Raw genomic sequence first — 23,083 nt, 5'->3', positions numbered from 1 at the left:
GTTTGAACATCACAAAGCTGTGTGTCACATGATACATTTCAGAGGTTACCTCTTTTAAAAAGATCCTGAAAACACAGATGATCAAAACAGAGCAAAGTCACAACCTCCGCGGCCCACAGCCCTGACTCCCATCTGCTTTTGTTGAAAAGAGAAGTCAGAAGCCAAAAGGATTCAGGCCCAAATCGGGCCCCTATCCCCCATTTTCACTTGCCACAAGGACTTACTGCATTGACCATTCATTCATGCTCCCACTCACCACGGAGGCCAGATAACTCCAGATCAGCACACGTGTCGGGAGAGGTCACTGCGTGTGCCACGTTTACTTCACGTTCAGTTTGTCACGGCCATGTCTTTGTCCGGAGTGGGTCTGATATGTTTTGTGACATGTGACAGAAGAAGCGTTTGTTAAAACGTGGGCCACTTTTGGTTCAGATTCAGTCTGCAGCACCGACAGTGGAGCATCAGCGCCGCGTCTCGGGCCACGCCTTCTGTGAAGTGTGCAGCTGGCTCTAGCAGATTAGACTACGTCATGTTTTTTATTGCTATTCTATTTTTTTAACTGATCTTTCTGCCTTTTCTGTCTTTTACAGTCCACAAAGACGATCAATAATCCAGAAAACAGTCGTCTTCTACTCCAACAGAACTATACACTTTCAGTCCAGGTTCATTTCTCATATCACACAACATCTTAGAGTTATTCATTCATTCATTCATTCATTCATTCATTGTCTGTAACCCGTATCCAGTTCAGGGTCGCGGTGGGTCCAGAGCCTACCTGGAATCATTGGGCGCAAGGTGGGAATACACCCTGGAGGGGGCGCCAGTCCTTCACAGGGCAACACACACACACTCACACATTCACTCACACCTACGGACAATTTTGAGTCACCAATCCACCTACCAACGTGTGTTTTTGGACTGTGGGAGGAAACCGGAGCACCCAGAGGAAACCCACGCGGACACAGGGAGAACACACCAACTCCTCACAGACAGTCACCATCAAGCCCACAACCTCCAGGTCCCTGGAGCTGTGTGACTGCGAGACTAACCTGCTGCACCACCGTGCCGCCACTCCAAAGTTACTCTAATTATTATTAATTATTATTTACATTGACTTCCACTGAAACTTCAGAAGGTTTTCCCCGTCTTCTTCAGTAAAGTCACTATTTTGTAGATTGATGTTTTCTTTGGACCAGGATTATTCCAAAAAGACGTGACATGTGGAACTCACTGAGTGTGGATGGGGCCCTCATGTGGCGAGTGGGAGCAGTGCACTCCTGAGCTGGTGATCCACGAGGCTAGTGGGCCATGGAAATGGGGGATGAGGGGCCGGACCTGGGCCAGAATCATTCCGCTTTCAGTGTTGAGGCTCATCTTTAATGTTTTGTTGTTTATTTGTCCGTTCGTCATCATTTATAAAGTCATTGCTGATGTTTAGAAATCACAAAAGTCGTGTGGATTAAATAAATCCAGAACTACAATCAGAAACAGAGCTAAATAATTCTGGACCCATTCTGACCCACCTCTTCATTTTCAGCAGCCACTTGCCACATGGATCTGCACGTGAGGTCCACATCAGCACCAGGCCAGGGCCACGTGTCACTAGAGGGCGCTGTTTGGCCACTTTCTTTTTTTATTTATTTATTTATTTCTATATTTATTATTTTTACGTCTTGTTTCCCCGAGTCTTCACACACAGCTCTGAGACGGATCCACCACTCGAATCACATCTGCCCAGTGGTGGTCCTCTGGGGGTCCTGACCATTGAAGAACAGAGTAAAATGGGGCTATTTTACTTGTGGTTCTTATTGGAAAAGGAAAGTCCCATAAGGGAAAAGACCATTTTGTCCCCAAAAATGGGACATCCTCCCATCCACATAGGACTGGCTAAACATTTAGTTCCTGGGTCTAATCACCTTTGGCCTGTAGGGTATATCTCAGAGAAGTAAAAAGTTAACGATGACTGCATCCTTTGTAAATACATCCATTTCATGACGCTCGGGTGGAGCAGTGTTTACACAATGACTGGAGAAGCAAAGTCAGAGAGACAAATGTAGTCCGTAACTACGACTGTAGAACGTCTCTGAGACTGCAGTCAGGTCAGTCAGGTGTGTCAGAGGAGGTGCGGCAGGTAACCGTTCTTTATGGATCATCCGTCCCGAGAGAAAAGAATGATGTCATTGTAGAGTCACAGGGCCTCCTTGTTCCGACCCCTCAAACCCAGCACGGCGAGTAAAGTGTGGGGACTCATTTTCGGAGCAGGAATAAGACTTCTCCTGTAACTGGAAAGGTGGAGCTGCACAAATAACTACTCCCCAACAAGGGAGGGGTGGCTGTAGATAAGGAGCAGCTCGCGCCTGAAAGAGAAATACAGTAACAGCCGACTGCAGTGTGGTGCACTGACTCTGAGACGCCTTGTGTGTCTGGTGGATGGTCGATTCTGGTTCTGACTGCATCTGGCTGTTTCTTCTCGCCTGTGTGTGTGTGTGTGTGTGTGTGTGTGTTGATTGTAAAGCATACTTAGTTGTCTACAATGGCACTATTTAAGTGTAACTATGAAAAATACTGTGATCATCATTCCTTTATTCACAGCTCTACACCACATACTAACCCTTAAAGTGGACATTCCTGGATTTCACAAAAGCCTACCCAGAATCATTGGGCGCAAGGCAGGAACACATCATGGAGGAGGCACCAGTCCTTCACAGGGCAACACACACTCACACATTTACTCACACCTACACACACTGTTGAGGAAACCCACGCAGACACAGGGAGAACACACCACACTCCTCACAGACAGTCACCCAGAGGAAACCCACGCAGACACAGGGAGAACACACCACACTCCTCACAGACAGTCACCCGGAGGAAACCCACGCAGACACAGGGAGAACACACCACACCCCTCACAGACAGTCACCCGGAGGAAAACCACGCAGACACAGGGAGAACACACCACACTCCTCACAGACAGTCACCCAGAGGAAACCCACGCAGACACAGGGAGAACACACCACACTCCTCACAGACAGTCACCCAGAGGAAACCCACGCAGACACAGGGAGAACACACCACACTCCTTACAGACAGTCACCCAGAGGAAACCCACGCAGACACAGGGAGAACACACCACACTCCTTACAGACAGTCACCCAGAGGAAACCCACGCTGACACAGGGAGAACACACCACACTCCTCACAGACAGTCACCCAGAGAAAACCCACACAGACACAGGGAGAACACACCACACTCCTCACAGACAGTCACCCGGAGGAAACCCACGCAGACACAGGGAGAACACACCACAATCCTTACAGACAGTCACCCGGAGGAAACCCACGCAGACACAGGGAGAACACACCACACCCCTCACTGACAGTCACCCGGAGGAAACCCACGCAGACACAGAGAGAACACACCACACTCCTCACAGACAGTCACCCGGAGGAAACCCATGTGTAATCTGAGAGTAATCTTCCTAACTGTGTAAACACCTGTAGACATCTACATCGTCCTCACGAGAACACTTTAAACAGGGTGTGTCCACACTTGTCTCTAGCCCATTACCCACCACTGTCTGGAGAGTGTCCCATTCCTCAACAGCACAAGCCACAAGGACTTAGAAAGAATTTAACATATAAACCTGTTTAAGACATGTTTAATTTTTTAGATATATTTAGATAAGTTGGTAATATTTGGAAATTGATGGTGTGTTAAATAAATGAACGTATTTAAATATCCAAATTTATATGTTACACATTTAAAACTTCAAATATATTGATAGTATTTTAAAAATATAAACGTGTTTAAAAATAAATTTTAACAAGCCTTTAAACAGTTGAGACCGGGCTTTTAACGTGCTCTACCTGCTGGAAGCCACGCCCCTTTCACCTCCTGTCCGCAGCACCAGCCAATAAGAGAGGGAGACGACCAACTTTGACGTGAGGTAATGATTAGCGCTGGGTTTTTCTCCTGCGCTGTGGTGGATTAGAGTCTGCTTTATGGGCTGCTGTTACCTGTTGAGAAAGGTGTAGACTTTTATTCGTGTTCGCTTTGTTTACGCTCCGTGAAAAGAGAACCGCAGCAGCGTCCCTCTCCCTCCCTCCCCTCCCCAGGCTGTGGAGCCTCTCTCGGATGTCCCTGGTCTCCGGAGCCGTGTCCGAGCGCTGAGACATGGACAGTCCGGACCTCCGCAGGCTGTTCTCGGCGTGTGACGGGAACAGGTCCGGCCGGGTCGAGTACGAGGACTTCGTCGGTGTCTGCCGGGAGCTGAACGTCTCGGCCGCGGACGTGCGGACACTGTTTAACAGGTTCGACGTGGACGGAGACGGGTCCATCAGCTACAGCGACTTCTGCTCGAGTTTCAGTGAGGTGTCCGAGACTCTGAACCTGGCCTCGCTGGGAAGCGGCGCCCAGAGCCACGCCAGCGCCTGGGACGAGTTTGAGAACACTCTGGACGGAGATGTGGCCTTCTACCTGGGCAGGTGTGTCCTCTCAACGTCCTCAGCGTAGAGGGGGTTCATTATCACCACAGTGGCCTACACAGAGCTGTGTTTGTGGGAGGGGAGGGTGGTGGGGTGAACAGCACAAAGCAGGGGTCTGTTCCACAAACTTAGCCAGATATCTTAAACCCAGAGTGGAGGACTGGTCCAGGAGTGTCCCTCATGTCCTGCTTTGTGGAGTTCCTCCTTGGATTTCAGAGCTGGATAACTTTCAACCCAGAGTAAGAGTCCAGTAGTGACATCTACCCCTCCTCCAGGTTAAGCCTGGCTTTGGGCTACAGTTATCTGGTTAAATGGTGCATCCAGCTTTGTGGAGTATCTCTGTGTCATTCCTTTAAATTAAAATGAAGAGGCGAATACATGGGCGTGCCCTAAACACTGGAGGGCGCTTTAAGTTTTTTTTTCTCACGTTTAAGTACATTAAGTTCACCACTTAAATGCTGGTACATCGAATAATAGTTTAAAATAGTCATACTTTTATATTCTTATTTGATTAAAAATTAGTTATTGTTTCTGAATATGGTTCTATTTTCAATTTTGGAAAAATCCCAAAGCATGAGTCTTTGGAAACTTCTGAATATATTTTCCAGCGGTGTTTAAATGGACATTATGCTGCTCTTCAGAACTGTTTTAATTTGATGAATATTAAAAACGTTATAGACGAAATGTAAAGAAAAATGTCAGCTTTGCTATGAAAACACAGCTGAATAAAGATAAAACTGAGACTATTCTCTTTGGGAACAGCTTTGAGACACACCTGGACTCGAGAGCCCTCAGAGCTGAAGAACTGGCTCAAACCCTTGGTGTATTAATGGACTCAGATCAGTTTTAGTCTCATGTTAAAGCAGTTAGTAGATCAGCATTTTACCATCTTAAAAACATCAGTAAGAGATTTTCTGACTAAACCAGAGCTGGAGAAACTGATCCATGCCTTTATTTCTAGCAGTGATTACTGTAAACAGCTTCAGCTGATTCTCACTCGGAGCAAAAGAAGAGACACGTCCTCCCTGCTCTCAGACCCTTGCACTGGACACAAGCCTCTTACAGAACAGACTTTAAGGTGGTGTTACTGGTTATAAATGTCTAAATGATGTAGGAGCAGTGTGTTTATCAGCTCTGGTACAGAGATGAGTCGAGGAGAGCTTGTGTGGAAATGCAGTTCTCTCTGGTTGTTTACGTTCAGGATCTCTGCCTCTTTTAAGGTGGAACGGTGTGTGAAGAGGAGAACGACGGCTGTTTTACGCGGCTGAAGTTTAACTGGTCTGTAATTGGAGCTGGATGATGTGTTTCGGTCGATACGCTATAATTCAGATATTGATAAGAAAAATAAAGCCACAGAAAAACTACCAAGAACTGAATACATCATCACCATCAAAGAACAACCTCTGTGCTTTGTCAATGTTAACATTTTTAAACCAAAAGTGCTGCACTGACAGCAGCGCCCTCTAATGACCGTCAGTCAGTGACAGATGCTGTAAATAATGTGTACTGAAATATTGAAAATGTGTTTAAAAGTCATGTCATATTGTTATTGAGACATTTATATTGACATTGAATCATTGTTCAGCCCTAACTTCGGTTTTTTATTCGCTGTTTGAATCAGAGTAGAAGGGTGTAAGTCGAGGTGTTTAGTTTCGTAGCAATGTCGCTAATGCAGTTAGCGCTCTCCTGAATTTAGAGTCAGTTCCACCTTAAGTAATGTAACTGTAACAGCAAAAATAAGTCAGTGTTACCCCCCTATGGAGCAGGAATAGAGCAACATCCTCATCTCGGTTGGTGCTTTTCAGCGTTTGGAGTCTCTCCGTTGTCTAAAAACCTCCAGATGGCGTTTCTCTGCCGTGAGCAGAGAGAGAGAAAGCCTAGCACCGGACCCAGACACTTTGTTTTTTTACCCATTTACAGACACTGGGGCTTTGTAAACACATTAGAGCGGTTTCCAGAGCAAACCGACTGCAGAGCAGCACATGGAGAGGACACACACTCAGAGCTCTATACACAGGGTTTTTATTAAAATTGTGAATGTCGTCTTTAACTGGACAGCCCCTTTTTTTCTGACAGTGCACTTGTTAGGTTCTGCATGAAGTGACTGTGGTTCTTCTGTATTCCTCATGTGTTTCTAGGCTGAGTGACTCTCTGTGCGAGTTGTATCAGCAGATCCACGCCACATCAGATTTGCTCTTACTGCAGCAGTACGAGGACCTGGTCAAAGCTCTGGTGTTGGAGAGCAGAGAGCATCGGATGGAGAGCGACCAGCTGGAGACCAGCCTGAGACGGTGAGAGAGGCCTGGGGCTGAATGGGACAAATGCACGGGAGCACAGTTTAATCTGACTGAAGTTGAAGAGTTTTGACTGAGTATAACATTTATATTTCTATACACTTGAACCACTGGACAGTGTCTTTTAGGATAATATGGTGCTACTGCAGGTACTACACGACTCGACACGGTTCTGCTCGCTTAAAGCTTTCCCACTGACAGGACTCCCCCATGAAATGGAGCCTGTGACGTTACAAAACCCGTCTCTGGGAATCGCTGAGTTTGAAAACCACAACAACGGCGGCGGTAAAGTCAGGCGCTGTTTACTCATCGTGTTTTTGCGTGTTGTTGTTTTTTGGAGTAAACACGGCTCCGTCCCCAGTTCTCACAGATCAGTTCTTATTTGTTGCATGTCTGGTTTTCACTGCAAATTTCCGTCGGCCATCGGCCCAAACAGTGTTTAAACCTCTTCAAAATAGCTTGAGGTAAAGTTACAAGCTGCCGCTATGAGTCCAATAAAAATAAATGTAAAAGCTGCTGTAACTTCAGAGATTATACAAGTGTCAGTTGGTGCTGGATTTGAATGAGCTCTGCATTTCCTGGTGATTGACAGGTCTCTGGTCAATCAGTGCTCTGCAGGCTTTACACCTCACCATTTACTGCCTACACGGCTGCAGAGGGAGCTGCAACTGAAAACTGGAAGGCAGGAATACCCTGGAGGGGGTGCCAGTCCTTCAAAGGGTGACACACACTTGCACATTCACTCACACCTACGGACACTTTTGAGTCTCCAACCTACGAACATGTGTTTTTGGACCCACGCAGACACAGGGAGAACACACCACACTCCTCACAGACAGTCACCCGGAGGAAACCCACAAAGACACAGGGAGAACACACCACACTCCTCACAGACAGTCACCCGGAGGAAACCCACAAAGACACAGGGAGAACACACCACACTCCTCACAGACAGTCACCCGGAGGAAACCCACGCAGACACAGGGAGAACACACCACACTCCTCACAGACAGTGACCCAGAGCAGGACTTAAATCTACAACTGAGACATTACCTGCTGCACCACCATGCTTCCCAGCACCTAAGATGATTATTATTATTTAAAGCAAGTTGTCTTTTTTAAATAATGGCACTTGTCTAACATTTTATAAAGTTACAATAAATACAAAACAGTAAATACATTAAAAGTACAAGGAGTTTGTTTCTCAGACTAGTTTCTGAATGTCTGTAAATATCAGAGTGTTATGTAAGGATTCATAATGAACACTGACTGTAGAAAACGCAACAAATAAAGAATAAAGATCAGGGTGAGCACCGGCTCTCACAGTAACCTGAATCATCCTGGAATGCTGTCATACGAGTCCTGAGCTGAGCGTAGAGGGACTTTGGACCATCCTCCTGTTCTCAGAGGGATGAGGTTGTGTGCCTGCACTTCCCTTTAAAGTTTATTGATGTTTAAATAAGGTAATGCCAGAGGATGTGGAAGTGTTTCATTCCTGGTTTTCATGAAACTTGTCTAGAATAAGTTTAACTGGGTTTAGTTTTTGATCGTCCCTACAGTGTGTGAAGCTCTGTGACTGTGTCCAACAGCAGCTAAAAACATAACAGGCTGGAGAAAGCAGAGCCTCTTTTTGAACACCATGCTGCAGTAGATTACCTTCTTAACATCTCCAAACAGAAAACTAAATGTTCCCTGACCCCACAGAAGAGCTACTACTACTATCAGTGGCGGATGCTGGTCTTTCAAGGAGGGGAAGCTCAATTTCGGCCTACATCATAAAATGTGTCGGTTTATTTATACGTAAATTCTACCCTCCGTTCCTTTTCAAGAAAATGATCTGTGACCCTGTCGTACCAACAAGGCGTCTTTTCCAGGGATTTGACTAGTGTCCTCTCAATGGCCAGCAGAGCTAGGCTGCTTAAACGGCCTTGGCCCATGTGAAGTGTGTCCGCCTGTGAGTGCTTTGTGACGGTGGAGGGGCTCAGCAGCACCCGCTGGACAGAAACTGCGATAGAAGTCAGTCTCCAAACACAAGCAGCTACAAAAAACCCACCAGAAACAGGAGCTCAATTTGTCGCTAGTCGTTTTTAACAAAGAAAATGCCGCTAAGAGGATTAAGTTAATATCTCCGGTTCAACTCAGAACAGAATGAAAATGTAACGCTCCCACGGATCTTTACACCAAAGGGTCGCTATTTCGCTGTCAATCAAAAAGGGATTCAGCCTCAGACAGATCATCCAATCATCATGCAGAAGCTGAGCGTCCGGGCCAGCCGAGGCCAGCCCACTGCCCCATAGACCCACAGAGACGCTGAGCGTCCGATGGGCGGGACAAAGCCCAGCATTTATCCAATGACTCGTGTTTCGCTGCTTCTGTGGTTGCTCAGCGTCCTCACTGTTTAAAGCACTGTGAAGCTGCGGGAATGATTGAGAGGAAAGCCGCGTCTTTACCAGTGATAAGAAGCTGATTCTGAACAAAAGTTGAGCGCGTTGTAGTGCATATTAATTCAATGACACGTACACACAACAGTATATATTTGATCACTTATTTTTTGATGTTTTAGGGGAAGCTGAGCTTCGCTTGCAGTCTTAGAGCAATCGACTCTGACTACCACACACACACACACACACTGCTGAAAGAGTTAATGATGCTCCGACTGAAAGGGAACTGAAAGAACACTCCAAAAAACTTGAGTTTGGATACTGACCAAAACTTTATGACCAGCTTATACACCCCTCACCCCTTACACTCAACAGGGGGCGCTGTAATCAGTTCATCAGTGTAATTCACGTTACCTGGCAGTGTTTTTTTTTTTTTTTTTTTTTTTTAAATCTTGTGGCCGGTGATGCGTTTGCAGTTTTCGACAGTAATCCACCCTTTGGGCTCTGGAGCTTCCAGCTGCGAAGTGTAGGAATGCAGTTTTACACAATGGAGTGAGTTCTGATTCTGAAAAGATCCTTTACATTGTTTCCCTGTGTCCACACCGCCCTCTTTAACCCTGCAGTTCAGCCTATTGTCCAGTAGATGGAGAGAATGGAATCCATTAAAGCTGTTCAGTGTGTGGACAATAAGGATCCAAGCAGAGCTGCAGTCAATGATGATATCAGAATGATTTCGGTATCAGCACGGTATAGTGTTGTCATCCCTTTTGAGTTGATAATTCAGGAATGTGTACTAAAGGGCTCAGATACCTGTCTTAATTACTTTACTTTATAAACGCTTATGTATCACGAGATCGGCATCTGTTCAAAAACCTAGTGCGCTCCCTAAGTAGGCGTCTGTTTAAGTCGGCAGCGTTCTCACTGTTGTCTGTCCTCAAACACTGTAGTTTAGTAAAAAGTGGTTTTTGGTTCCCTCTGTTAAAAAAAAAAAAATAATACATACATATATAAACGTCCCCACTGTGTGTTCATGTCCTGTCCCTTTAAAACCACACCACCGCTCTGTAGTCACATGACTCTGCCCCATCCAATCAGCCACATGGAGGAGAACCTAAACACGGAGGCGGACCGAGCGACTGGAGCTCGTACCAAAGAGAAACGCTGCGTCTGTGGTTTGGACGTGTTCTGACTTTAGTGAAGACACCGAACATAAAGAAGTCAAATGTAAACACTGAGAAAAACCAGTTTCAGACCAAAGTGAATCCCCCGGTCTGTTTCACACTGAACACAATCACACACCGAATACGAACAGAGCACGGCTCAGACCGAGACGGAGCTCCCAGGGCTTCCTCTGGTCTCCAGGGGTTTTGTGATGTGTAACACTCACTGCTGCTGTAGAGCTACAATATCAGAGAGTTACACAACAGTTACACCTCCTGATAACTGCATTTCATGTTGCTTTTGTTTATGTACTGTAGCCTTTATTTATAGGTGTGTGTGTGTACTGGCAAGATACTGTGCCTTAGAAGTCTGCAAGTGTGTATTAGTCACTCAGTTACACAAAATATACAGTTAATGACTTTGTTTTTCTACTACATCACGTTTATCACGCACTGTAAGGAACGTGTGGTGGTGTGTGTTGTAATGGATGGGAAACACAAGTGAAGGAGTGGTGGACATTTCTTTTTTTCTTTAAGTGCTTTGTTTTTCATGCTCCAGAGGTTGCTTTCAAAGCAGACATGAGGAAGAAGGAAGTTTAAAGCTGGTGTTGAATTTCTTACACTTTGCTTATTGAACCATTTTGGGGGCAAAATAAATTGTATTTTTATAAAAACCAGAGACGCTTTTGCTCGTCTGAATCCAATCACAGCGCTGGACCTGTGTTTGTGAGGGTGCAAAGACGAGGTTAAATACCAGAGCTTCTGCTCCTCGCTCCTCACTGCTGTGCGCTCGGGGTCGGGGTGAACAGCGAGCGGCTCATTATCATTTAAAGGAACAGGTGCGTTCTGAACAGGGGCTGTTTACACAGGGGGAGAACACTGCTGTGGGGCTCGTGGGGTTTGGACCAAAGCAGGTCACAGACGTTTCATTAAGAAACAGAACTGTGTTCCACTGTGGAGAAGAGGGGGAATACATCATTAAATAAGCCACGGTTTTGTTTTAAAATATGGTGTAATTGCCCTTTAAGGTGTGTGTGTGTGAGACTCTTGGCACAGACCTGGGTCTCCTGGCTCCCCCAGTTTCCTGGTGATTCTGAATCTGAGATGAATGATTAACTTGAAAGAGAAATTCCTCCCACTGGTTAGAACCCAAAGGGATACAGCGCTCGTACGCGTGGACGTATACAGGACCAGGTGGATTACAGCCTGCTCTGGACCCAGAGTCTTTGTGTGACTTCATAAACAGAGCTTTGTGTGCTCCGCTGGAATGTGAAGTGTGGTATTTGACGGACGTTGGTCTCTCCTTGCTGACACTAACAGGACGGAGGAGTTGGCGAGTGCTCAGATGACGGAGCTGGAGGAAGACTTGCAGCAGCAGCTGACCCAAACGGAGCAGAGGGTCCGGCAGGAGGTGAGGGCAAAGTGCTGCATCTTTTAATCTCTGTTAATATCAGACTGGGAGATTTCCTATTGATAAATATTGAGTGAATTTTCATGGTGATCTCGTTAGTCATCTCAGTGTCCATTCTCTCAGCTCCACTGACTGTAGCCCATTTGTTGCTCTGCATGCTTTATCATGCCCATTTCCTCGTTCTTTAGCGCTCAAGACCCCCACAGAGCAGGTATGATCTCCAGTAAAGCAGCAGCCGTTTGAGTTCTTGATTCATTCCCCAGTTCACCTGCCTTCCTGCAGCTCAGGGGCAGGTTTAGAGGGGCTGCTCTCTGGTTAGGCTCCTAGCTCACAAAGCCTCCTCTATGGAGCTTTGTGAAGGCCTCTTTATTAGACTTGTGTATAAGAGAGCGCTGGTCTTCTCGTGTTTCACTTCTACAGGAGCAGAAGAAAATGGAGGGGGCCATTGCCACGCTGCAGATCAAACACGAGAACGACCTGGCAGACGTGCAGGCGGCACTGGAGCGGCTTATGCAGGTAAGGGCAGCTGCAGTGGGTGATGGCGCAGCACACTGATGCTGCTGAGTACTGTGTTCATTATAGAGTGTAACCTTTCTGCACATGTATCTGTAATCGTACTCGAGACCAACCTTTTAACGCCACCTCGTGTATTCAAGGCTGTTGTCTAAAGGCCATGTTCCAGATTTTACACCAATACACTCTCTGCTCTCTCTTCGCTGGAAAAAAGTTCTGGTGTTTCTACGCAGCCCTGGCTCAGTAACTGGGGAACAAGTGTCTCACGCCGAAATGTCTCAGGTGCTCTTTCCATCCATATCCTGCTCAGGCACTGCGGACAAACGGTATCTGAAAGGCGACTGGACGGTAGAGACTTCAAAAGTTGAAAAGCACTCTGACTGATTTTTGCTGTTACAGTTACATTACTTAAGGTGGAACTGACTCTAAATTCAGGAGAGCGCTAACTGCATGAAAGTAAACACAGAGCGAAAGTGCTACAAAACGAGTTACACGAGTTTCTGTGGTGACCTTAACAGTGAATAAACACTTACAGATAATTAACACTTCAGACACCAACAAGACACAGTCGCTTCTTACTCACACGCGCCGCTCCACATTAAAAGATGCAGTCGCTTCTTACTCACACGCGCCGCTCCACATTAAAAGATGCAGTCGCTTCTTAGTCACATGTGCCGCTCCACCTTAAAAGATGCAGTCGCTTCTTACTCACACGCGCCGCTCCACCTTAAAAGATGCAGTCGCTTCTTACTCGCACGCGCCGCTCCACCTTAAAAGATGCAGTCTTGTCTTGCATAAAGATGCAGAGCTTCTGAATGAACACAAATGGGAGAGGGGAGTTAGTTTTGCAGTGAGAACAGAATTGTCTCGTTGTGATGTTAAACTGCATCCTCTGCTGTGAGATCTCTCTGAGGAGGCTTAGTTTCTCCGGTGTTGCTTGGCAGATAGCTATTGTCCTGACTACATTGTCTTGTTTAGCAGCTGCCTGTTTTCATTTCCTTTCGGTGCCCTGCTCTCGCTCCTGCTGAATGTTGCTGATGGTGACAGAGGGAGCAGGTCCTCTAGGGCTGGACAATACAGACACTGTTTATATGATATGATATATTTAATTCTGGTCCATACGATATAAATCAGATGCCAATATAAACAAGCCACAGAAATAATGCCAAACAAATAACATGACATCACCATCAAACATAAACCTCTTGACTATTTTTAAACCAAATTTAAAATTGAGAGCTGAACTAACGACAGCGCCCTGTAATAAACCTCAGTCATTGACTTAAATAATGTGTACTGAAATATTGAAATTGTGTTCAAAAATCATATTGTTATTGAAACATTTTATATTGTGATGGATATTGAATATAGGCCGGCACTATGGAGCAGCAGGTAGTGTCTCAATCACAGCTCCAGGGTCCTGGAGGTTGAGGGTTCAAGTCCAACTCTGGGTGACTGTCTGTGAGGAGTGTGGTGTGTTCTCATTGTGTCTGAGTGGGTTTCCTCCGGGTGACTGTCTGTGAGGAGTGTGGTGTGTTCTCCCTGTGTCTGCGTGGGTTTCCTCCGGGTGACTTTCTGTGAGGAGTGTGGTGTGTTCTCCCTGTGTCTGCATGGGTTTCCTCTGGGTGACTGTCTGTGAGCAGTGTGGTGTGTTCTCACTGTGTCTGAGTGGGATTCCTCCGGGTGCTCCGGTTTCCTCCCACGCTCCAAAAACACATGTTGGTAGGTGGATTGGAGACTCAAAAATGTCTGTAGGTGTGAGTGTGTGTCGCCCTGTGAAGGACTTGCGTCCCCTCCAGGGTGTGCTCATGCCTTGCCCCCAGTGATTCAGAGTAGGCTCCAGACCCACTTCCCCCCTGAACTGGATAAGGATTACAGACAATAAATTAATGTATATTGAATAGAAATCTTTTTTTTTTTTTTTTTTTTTTTTTTCCCCCCCACTGATGTTGGTCTTTAAATTAGAAGTAAAAAAATATAGATTTGAATTTTGGATTATGCATGTTTCACTCTGTTTTGTTTTGTCCTTCAGCATCAAGAGGAAACGGAGCTGAAGAGCCCAAGAGAAGATGTCAATAAACTAAGAAAACAAATCCGGGAGGTGACGCAGGTGGGAAAACTGATGCTCAGAGAAATTCAAATCATTCAAATACCCTCAGTGCACTACACCAGGAGTTTCTAACCTGTCCCCAGTGAGACACAGGAGTGATTATTTCAGCCAATCAGATACACAGTCTGACGGTTCAGGAAACATCTACTGATGAATCCTCCAATAACATCCAGCGGCTTCTAAAAGAGAACCGATACGGTCCTCTGTCTCTGTTCCTCACTCCCTCATTAGCTCATCCCCCTTAAAGCAACCTTAGGTAGTGTTTTCACCTTAAAATCACAGCTTCAAAATCACTGTGATGTGATGGAGAACAGTCTCTGTCGTTGCTACTCCTGGCTCAGCACTGCAGAAAGGACACTATGTAAGCTTTGGCAATTGTAATAACCATGCATTCATATTTCCTCCCATATTTAATCAAAGTTTGGATTTATTTTTTTATTCTTCCTCTCGCATTCATTCTCTAATTTCTTTCATTCATTTTTCTTATTTCACTCATTCATACACATTCACAAATTCATTCTTTCTCTGATTTTCTCATTCACTTTTGTTCATATTTATTCTCTCTCTCTCTCTCTCTCTCTCTCTCTCTCTACCCCCCAGGAGAATGAAGAGCTGAGGGGCTCTCTGCTGAAGGCTCAGATGAACGTCTCTGTTCTGCAGGTGGAGCTGGACAAGCTGAAGAATGTGTACGCTGATGAGAAACTCCAGCACGAGCGGTGAGAACCGACTGAGAACAATGAGGACCTTCCATTGTGTTCATTCTTTTGTGTTTGGGATTGGACCAAATGCAGATTCAGTTTCAGTTTTCTTCACAGATCTGGACTTGTATTTATTAAATTTATCCAAATGTGCAATGGTCTTTAGACCATTTAATGAATTCGACAGTTGAGACATAAAGTAAGTAACAAACTAGAAGCCTGAGATTTATTTGGTCACGTGACTGATTTTACCAGCTGTGAATATTGAGATAAAAAAAAAATTCCAGGTTGTTAGAGCAAGCGAAGTTGGAGTTTCATGTACAGTAGCGCCCCCTGGTGAAGCCACTTCACATCCTCACTCCCTCTACAGCCTTCACTCTGAGCACTGTGTGTTGCATGTGTTCTTTGTTTGCTGTGTGTGTTGTGTGCATCCGTACACCATGTTCACTGTATGAGGGATGATCAGTGATCTAGAGGTGAAGTGTAGGGGAAGGCTCTGTGGCAGATGCAGAGGGATGACTGTATTTATTTCATCAAAGTAAAGTGTTTCTCTTTCTCCCCACAGAGAAAGTAATGAGCTAAAGAAGATGGTGGTTGAGTACCAGTCCTACGCTGGTCATATCGAACTCCTCCAGTACGCATCTGTTTTTTAATTTTGATATTTTGGTGATACACGTCTGTGTTTTGATTGTTCCTCATTTGCATGTTCCTGACCCCCACTTTACCCTCTTTTAGAGAAATAAATAAGACGTTGTATGACAGCAACGACGGGTTAAGATCTGCTTTGGCCAGTGACAACACCTCTTCCAAGAGACGGGTGCGTGTCTCCTGCTGAGTTCACTTTATATTTTTTTAAATATACAATGTGCTTTGTTATTTTTGTATGTTTGCTATACAACAGGGGTTCTTAACCTTGGAGTCCACTCCATCCCAAAAGGTGGTCATGAGTGGTTCTATGCCAATGCAAAGCTCGGAGACAGTGGAACCCGCTCTGTGACTCACAATGGAACTAAATTGTAGGGGGCGCTACTGGCTCCCACTGCTGTATGTGCTGTGTACTCCATTAAAACAGAAGGGATTGTGTGAATCAATCTGTGTCGGTTATAGATTAGAAACCACTGGACGTTGTGGGAGGTGTCAGTGGCTGTTTCCTAAATTGTTAGCTTGTCTGATTGGCTCTGCCGGACATTGTGGGAGGGGTCAGTGAATGGTTCCTACATCAGTAGCTTGTCTGATTGGCTCAGCTGGATTTTATGGGAGGAGTCAGTGGGTGGTTCCTAAATTGTTAGCTTGTCTGATTGGCTCTGCCGGACATTGTGGGAGGGGTCAGTGAATGGTTCCTACATCAGTAGCTTGTCTGATTGGCTCAGCTGGATTTTATGGGAGGAGTCAGTGGGTGGTTCCTAAATTGGGAACTTGTCTGGATTTTATGGGAGGCGTTTCAGATCAGTGCACTGATCTAAACAAAATAGTTATTCTGCTGTAGCATGACAGTACGGTTTCCCCTTATAGCGCCTTTTCTAGTGATTTTGGGAAGGCTTTCATTGTGAGAGAGGTTAAGAACCCTTGGTTTACAGTAAAGTTGAAAGCTAATCTTCTCATAATCCACAGCTTTCACCCATGAATGAAAAACCTTCACGGAAACTGAAACCTCTTCGTCAGAGCACCATAAATCACAGCAGGTACCTAATGCTGTGTTCAGGTTTCAGTTCAAAGCCACGTTTACTGTAATCATCTAAACTCACCTGGCATTTCCTCCTTCAAGCTTTGCTAACGAGGAGGTCGACATGGCTGTGGATCCCACCAAAGACATGATCTCACGCGTGGCTCACTGGGCAGATACATACCTGGATAGCGGTGTTTCCTTACAGACGGATACAGACCGGACGTCGGGCAGCAATTACGACAGTGATGCGAGTGAGGACTCTGTGGAGACGGTGCATCACAGCTACTCCTATGTTCATTCTGACATGGAGGTAAACGACAGCTCATTAGATGGAGAATCAAATAGCTTTGTACTTACAAAAAGAAACAGTTCATGCTCAATAAGAATTAAATAAATTTAGTATAGAATCTGAGAACGGCTGTGAAGAATCATTGCAGGAAATGAATTGCTCTTTGTCCTGTTTCAGACGTCTGAGATGAACATGTCTGCAGCTCCCAGTAGAGTCAGCTCCTTGGCCTCCTCCCTGCGACGACGACTCTCGGCTTTCCCTGTGAAGGTATTACAAACAACACTTCCCTACTGTACTCGGCTTTTCTGCTCTGCTTTGGAACCAGGTTCTCGTTTAGTGGCTGTTCTCTCGTGGTTCAGAGCGAGTCGAGTAGGGACTAAACCGTGGAGTGTAAACCTTGCAGAGCGCTGATTGTCCAGAGAGAGTCGTCACTCTACGCCACGCACCGCAGACGACCAGCACCAACTCTCCATCTGTAAAATCTCCAGCCGCAGCAGAGATCACGTTTGTTTTTATCCGACTCACGACGGCAGCTCATAAAATTACGGCGTGGTCTTTTGAAGAAGTTCAAACGCTCCTTGGATCGGTGGCCGACGAAAGAATCCAGCGAGAGCTGGACGCTGCAACAAGGAAGGAACGCTTCCTTGTCGCTTAATGTTACTGCCGCCGTTGTTGTGGTTTCCACAGCCTGCTGTTCCAGTTAGTGACAGGGTTTTGAGATGACAATGGATTGGAAAAGTGATCAGGGACCAGAGAAAAAACTACTGAATAAATTGCTGAGTGTGGACATGTTCCATTGGTGCACACCACTTATATAATCTCCATAGGAAAGAATAAAATACAACAGGATCCTCTGGAGCAGCTGCACATGGGCCACGTTTTTGGAGTTGCAGCAGTGGGACTCTGTCCTCTGGAGCTCCATGCGGTGCCTTAGTGGATGAGTTGGATTTGTATTTGTAATCCAGAAGCAATCATGAAACACCTTTCTGAATGCGACCAACTCCTCTGTACATTACTGCTCTATTTCTGTGAAATGTACAGCATTAATAGAAGAGATGTGACATCAGAAATGGAGATGATCGGGGAGCAGGCTGTACTCTATCACCTTTCCTTTACTGACAGTGTTCTAAGAGTTTGTGAACTGAGGAGACGAATCACTGCAGTTTTATAGTAGATATACACTCTCACTCAATACAAGTTCCACTTCAGCTGCTCAACAGTCCACATTGCCATCGTTTCAGTCTCTTATTTCTACTCGAGTGCCTTGCTATCCATTAGCTGTTGTAACACTGAATCACAAGCTCTGAGACTGTTAAAGGAAATCTTTGCTTTTTCATCCAACTTTTCTCTGCTACTAAACTGAATGTGTGATTCGCAGCAGACTGAGTCGGACTGGTTAGACTCTGACGGATCTGTTCCGATGTACCGTCTGGTTCTGGCCGGGGACGCGGGATCGGGGAAATCCAGCTTCTTACTGCGTCTGAGTCTGAATGAGTTCAGAGGAGACATGCAGACTACACTTGGTAAGCTCCTGTGTGTATGGAAGTGTAATCTTTATATTGTATTCATTATGATCATTTGCATAACTGCACTAATGATTTCTGATCTAGGGGTTGATTTCCAAATGAAGAAAATGCTTGTAGACGGAGAGAAGACAAACCTTCAGATATGGGACACTGCTGGGCAGGAGAGGTATAAAACTTTGTCCACCAACATTACATTAGGCTAAGAGTTTATAGTCAGCTCTTTTAATGAATGCACAACTAAACAGCACAGAAAGTAAGGAAACTTGTGTTTGGTAGATTTTTTTTGTTTGTTTGATTTAACAATGATTCTTGGCAATAAATCTTACACCACTGGAGAGGATTTGGCAAATTTTCATAGGCACAACCCACATACTTCCCACAAATACAGGCTCCAACTGTGTTTATTATTTATCTCCAACAAGATTTATTTCCAAGAAACATTGTTTCAATAAAGATCAGGTTCAATCACAAATTCCCTTACGTTTTGTGCTCATTATTAGACACAGACTCAAAAGAAAAACATTGACCAGTAGAGAGCAGTCCTCTGGAGCAGCTGCACGTGACCCAAATTTCATCATGACCAGTGCCATGCATTGACAAGAGGGATCTAAATCTCCTAGCATTAAGGTCTTTTCACACACAGTGCAATTTTTACGGATGGAAAAAATTAAAAAAATTTAAATGTATGTGTATGAAGTGTCTGAAACTATTGGACTGTGACAGATTCTGAATTAGAGCCTGTTCTATTTTCTGCATTTTACGGATGTGTTACAACGCAATAGACCATTCAGAGCACAGTTGTCATGGTTACAGACCAAACTAATTAGCAGGAAGATGGTGGCTGAACAGCTCAACTGTCTTAAAAAAAATAAATAAAAAATCCACACATTGAGTACTAAACTGTAGCGGTTAAAGACCATATAATCAACACAAGGAAGCAGAGCCTCAAACTCCCCTAATGAGTTTCAGAAACACAGCTGAACTCCCACGTTGTTCTGGAGACTGGGGCGGGTTCGGTGCAGTGTTTACAGTAAAATGATAAATTCATCATCGCTCTGACTCAATGAATACATTTCTTCGTCTCGTGATTTCACAAAAACACACCAGACTTGGTGTGTTCCAATACGTTAAAAATTATGGCTGTGTTTTTTATGTGTGTGGGGGGGGGGGGGGGGGGTTAATAAATAAATAAAAAATACTCAAAGGTAAGGAACTCCATCCTGTATTTTTGGGATGCAGTATCGAGGGTCAAACCTCGGGTTAGGTCCTTCAGGCATGAGGGTAACCCTTTCTTGCAGGATGGCCACACCCTTGCAGTAGTTCAGTCCAGGGGCGGGGCCTATCCTATAAGATTGAGAGAGACTTGGTGTTGGGGTGAGAAAACTAAACTAGCTGAGAAATACTCACCTTAGACTGAGAGAGCTGAGGATTCTGGAGTGGAGTTAGTTTGAAAGCTGTACTGATATAAGTCAGGCCTTTTGATCTTTGTTTGCCTATTTTTGCATTTTTTTTTGTAATAAATCTCCATCACCGTGGGCACTGAATCCTCTGGAGTTTTCCTGTTTTTCCATCAGCATCCACCCTCTCTTTCACTCAGCCATAACTTACCTGGTGATGTCGTGTCTCCTTTATGGCGAGTCTCGACAAAAACACCCGTTGAGAGATGGTCTGTGCATCTTTAGATTGTATTCTGGCCAAAGAGTAGGGGTCCGACCGGCTTCATTCAACCTCTGGGGGCTCACACCACACCACTATGTTCAAACATCAACCAGTACAACACTGGAACCTCCTGAGCTCCAACACATGGCTGTTGCATTATTCGTTTATTCCATATTTGAGGCCACACTTATGCCTTTGAATCTCCTTTTTAAAAAGTACAGTGATACAAAGCCCTTTTAAAGACAAAATTGATGCAGCCTTATGTCCCTTAAACGGGGTTATTTTCTTCTCACCTCTGAACAGGTTCCGCAGCATTGCGAGATCGTACTTCCGCAAAGCGCACGGGGTGCTGCTGCTCTACGACGTCACTTCAGAGAGCAGCTTCTTAAATGTTCGCGAGTGGATGGAGCAGATTCATGTAGGTCCTCTTGATGCAGACTTTTATTTTTTTATCTAACTGGAAATGTTCTGAATTGATTCTCATTTTCTCTGGTCCCTGCATCAATCAGGAGTCCACAGATGGGAATATTCCACTGTGTGTGATCGGGAACAAAGTGGACATGAGGCCGCAGAGGCCCGAGGGAAGCTGTGTGAGCTCTGCTCAGGGGGAGAAACTCGCTATGGTGAGTCTTTCTTTGTGGTAGAAAAGTAGTTGTTGGTAGATCCACCGAAGTTTGTAACACACTCTCTTTCACCACAGACGTACAATGCTTTGTTCTGTGAGACAAGTGCCAAAGAAGGTACTAATGTAGTGGAGGCAGTCCTGCATTTAGCAAGGTAAGTTGTTCTATACCATCTTATTACAGCATTAATACATAAATAGTTATGATCCAGTTCATGTTAAATAAGATGTGCTGGTGTAGAGTGGATCAGACACAGCAGTGCTGCTGGCGTGTTTAAAACCTGTGTCCACTCTCTGAGACGCTCCTCCCTCGTTGGTCCACCTTGTAGATGTAGAGTCAGAGACAGTAGCTCATCTGTCGCTGCACAGTGTGTGTCGCTCGTCCTCTAGTCCTTCATCAGTGACACAGGACGCTGTCGGCTGGATGTTTTTGGACAGTGGACTGTTCTCAGTCCAGACACTGAGGGGTTTAAAAACTCCAGCAGCACTGCTGTGTCTGATCCACTCTACACCAGCACAACACACACTAACACACCACCACCACATCAGTGTCACTGCAGCGCTGAGAATGATCCACCACCACATCACACCTGCTCTGTGGGGGTCCTGAGCGCTGAAGAACAGGGGGGAGAGGAACTACAGTCTATAACTGTAGAGCTACAAAGTGCTCCTGTGTGGGCAGTGAGGGTAGAAACAAGGAGCTGGTCATAATGACTGGACAGTTTATGTATAAGTTCAAAACTATTTCTTGATGTTTCCAGCATCAGTGGCTTTTACACAATCTCTTTCTTTGAGGGAGCTTTGAGACGTCAGATTCCTTTCCTCTCACTGTGAACAGCTGCTGCTTATTTCTCTCGTCTCATGATGATCTTGAAACTCCTTGAAAACATCTTTGAACTTGTTTTAATAATTTACAACATAAAACCCAGCTCTGAAACCCGACTCCTCTTCCTCAGATCCGTGAAGAAAAGCACCGGACTGAGACGGAAGTCCGAGTCCCAGGTCAAACTGAGTCTGAGCACTGGGAAGAAGGCTCTGAGTAACTGCTGTGGAGTCTAACCACGGAAAACCCTCGGCACACAGGAGCGCGGGGGAAGGAAGGTTTACTGCAGTCACGTTTATTAAAGTCAAATAGAATGTAGATACGTCTGATGTCAGGTCAAGCACAAACGCCTGAGCCAAAAAGCTGGATTTACAACAAACAAATCACAATGATTAATGGAGCACGGTTATTTATATCAAGGCTTTAAAAGCAAAAAGATTTCAAAAACATAATCGTCTTTAGTTGTTCATCTCTCGGTCTCACGTTCACTGAAGAGACGTAACACTGAGACTCAGTATGAAGCCAAAGCTGGTTCTTTAAGGAAACAGAAATGGAGAATGGCGGTTATGTTCTGAAGTATTAATTATGGAATAATAACTTAGACAATTCTGAAGGTAAAATATTGCTCTCTAACTTTTGAATTCTGTTTTAAAGGCAAATTTTTGTCTCTCAAAACGTGTCTGTGATCTGACGCCTCGTATAAGCTGCTGTTATGATTGAGCGCAGTTTGATGATCGCCTCCTCAGCAGTGCTTTGTGATTTTTTTACCTGTGGTTTTAAACATGCTTAGCACTTCTGAGGATATGCTTCACAATGGCCTTTGTTACTGATCATGTGTGTGTTAAAAGATCAAAGGCCGCCTTCACTTTTGGATGGGTTCAGTATTTATTTGAGTTGTTTTGTTAGATGCAAAGCACTTTATGCAACTAGCTTGTAACTCACTCATTCACATACATACTCTCACATTTAGGAAATGCTCCACAAGGGGTGCTCTGTAGTGCTTTGCATCAATGACACCGTGTGTCCTTGTTTTATGATGTAATTTTATGTGTTTTGAAAAAGCTTTTGTATAAATATTTTGATGAGCTATTATGATAAATAAAAGCTATTTTGATCATATTTGATTTATTGATCATTGAAGCCAATAGGAGCGCAGCAGGAGGAGAGTGTCGTCTTTGGTACAGACAGGTCATCCACAGTGCCCAAACACCAGAACCTGTAGATCCCTTAAATCTATGCCGGTCTGGGTCAGGACTCGGATATGAGACCGCCTCCTCCTGGGACAACTTCGGTGGTGCTGGAGGTGGTGTATTTGGGTCCAACAGGGGGCACTCTCCCTGTGTGCTGTGAGGATCCCAATGCTTGGGTGTAGTGACAGGGACACTACTGAATAAACAGTTCAAGAAACTGAGGGCAGTGAAAACCATGGGGGCAGTTCCTAGA

At 45.1% G+C, this 23,083-nt stretch overlaps 1 protein-coding gene across 1 annotated transcript; it reads left to right on the top strand.

Moving 5' to 3' along the window:
* The first annotated feature begins 3,960 nt into the window (after positions 1–3,960).
* On the top strand, positions 3,961–22,763 carry rasef2 (RAS and EF-hand domain containing 2). Its single transcript, XM_066684259.1, has 17 exons — positions 3,961–4,488; positions 6,627–6,779; positions 11,644–11,734; positions 12,155–12,250; positions 14,280–14,357; positions 14,958–15,073; positions 15,621–15,689; positions 15,791–15,872; positions 16,667–16,737; positions 16,821–17,031; positions 17,188–17,277; positions 18,389–18,533; positions 18,621–18,702; positions 20,499–20,613; positions 20,705–20,818; positions 20,896–20,972; positions 21,774–22,763. Exons 1-17 carry the CDS (start codon positions 4,178–4,180, stop codon positions 21,874–21,876), a joined length of 2,004 nt encoding a protein of 667 aa, XP_066540356.1. The 5' UTR covers positions 3,961–4,177; the 3' UTR covers positions 21,877–22,763.
* The last annotated feature ends 320 nt before the right edge of the window (positions 22,764–23,083 follow it).

This window comes from Hoplias malabaricus, chromosome 11, assembly GCF_029633855.1.
Source record: "Hoplias malabaricus isolate fHopMal1 chromosome 11, fHopMal1.hap1, whole genome shotgun sequence".
In the NCBI taxonomy this organism is placed as follows: Eukaryota; Metazoa; Chordata; class Actinopteri; order Characiformes; family Erythrinidae; genus Hoplias; species Hoplias malabaricus.
The sequence above is the reverse complement of the archived record's forward strand: the minus strand, read 5'-3'. Positions and strand labels throughout refer to the sequence as shown.

What these genes read in the sequence shown, in the direction of transcription:
- rasef2 (XM_066684259.1), top strand. Translation starts at nt 4,178, where the DNA reads ATGGACAGTCCGGACCTCCGCAGGCTGTTCTCGGCGTGTGACGGGAAC. An exon ending in ACACCTCTTCCAAGAGACGG is followed by an intron (nt 15,873 to 16,666) that starts GTGCGTGTCTCC and finishes CATAATCCACAG; the next exon opens with CTTTCACCCATGAATGAAAA. An exon ending in GCAGTCCTGCATTTAGCAAG is followed by an intron (nt 20,973 to 21,773) that starts GTAAGTTGTTCT and finishes CCTCTTCCTCAG; the next exon opens with ATCCGTGAAGAAAAGCACCG.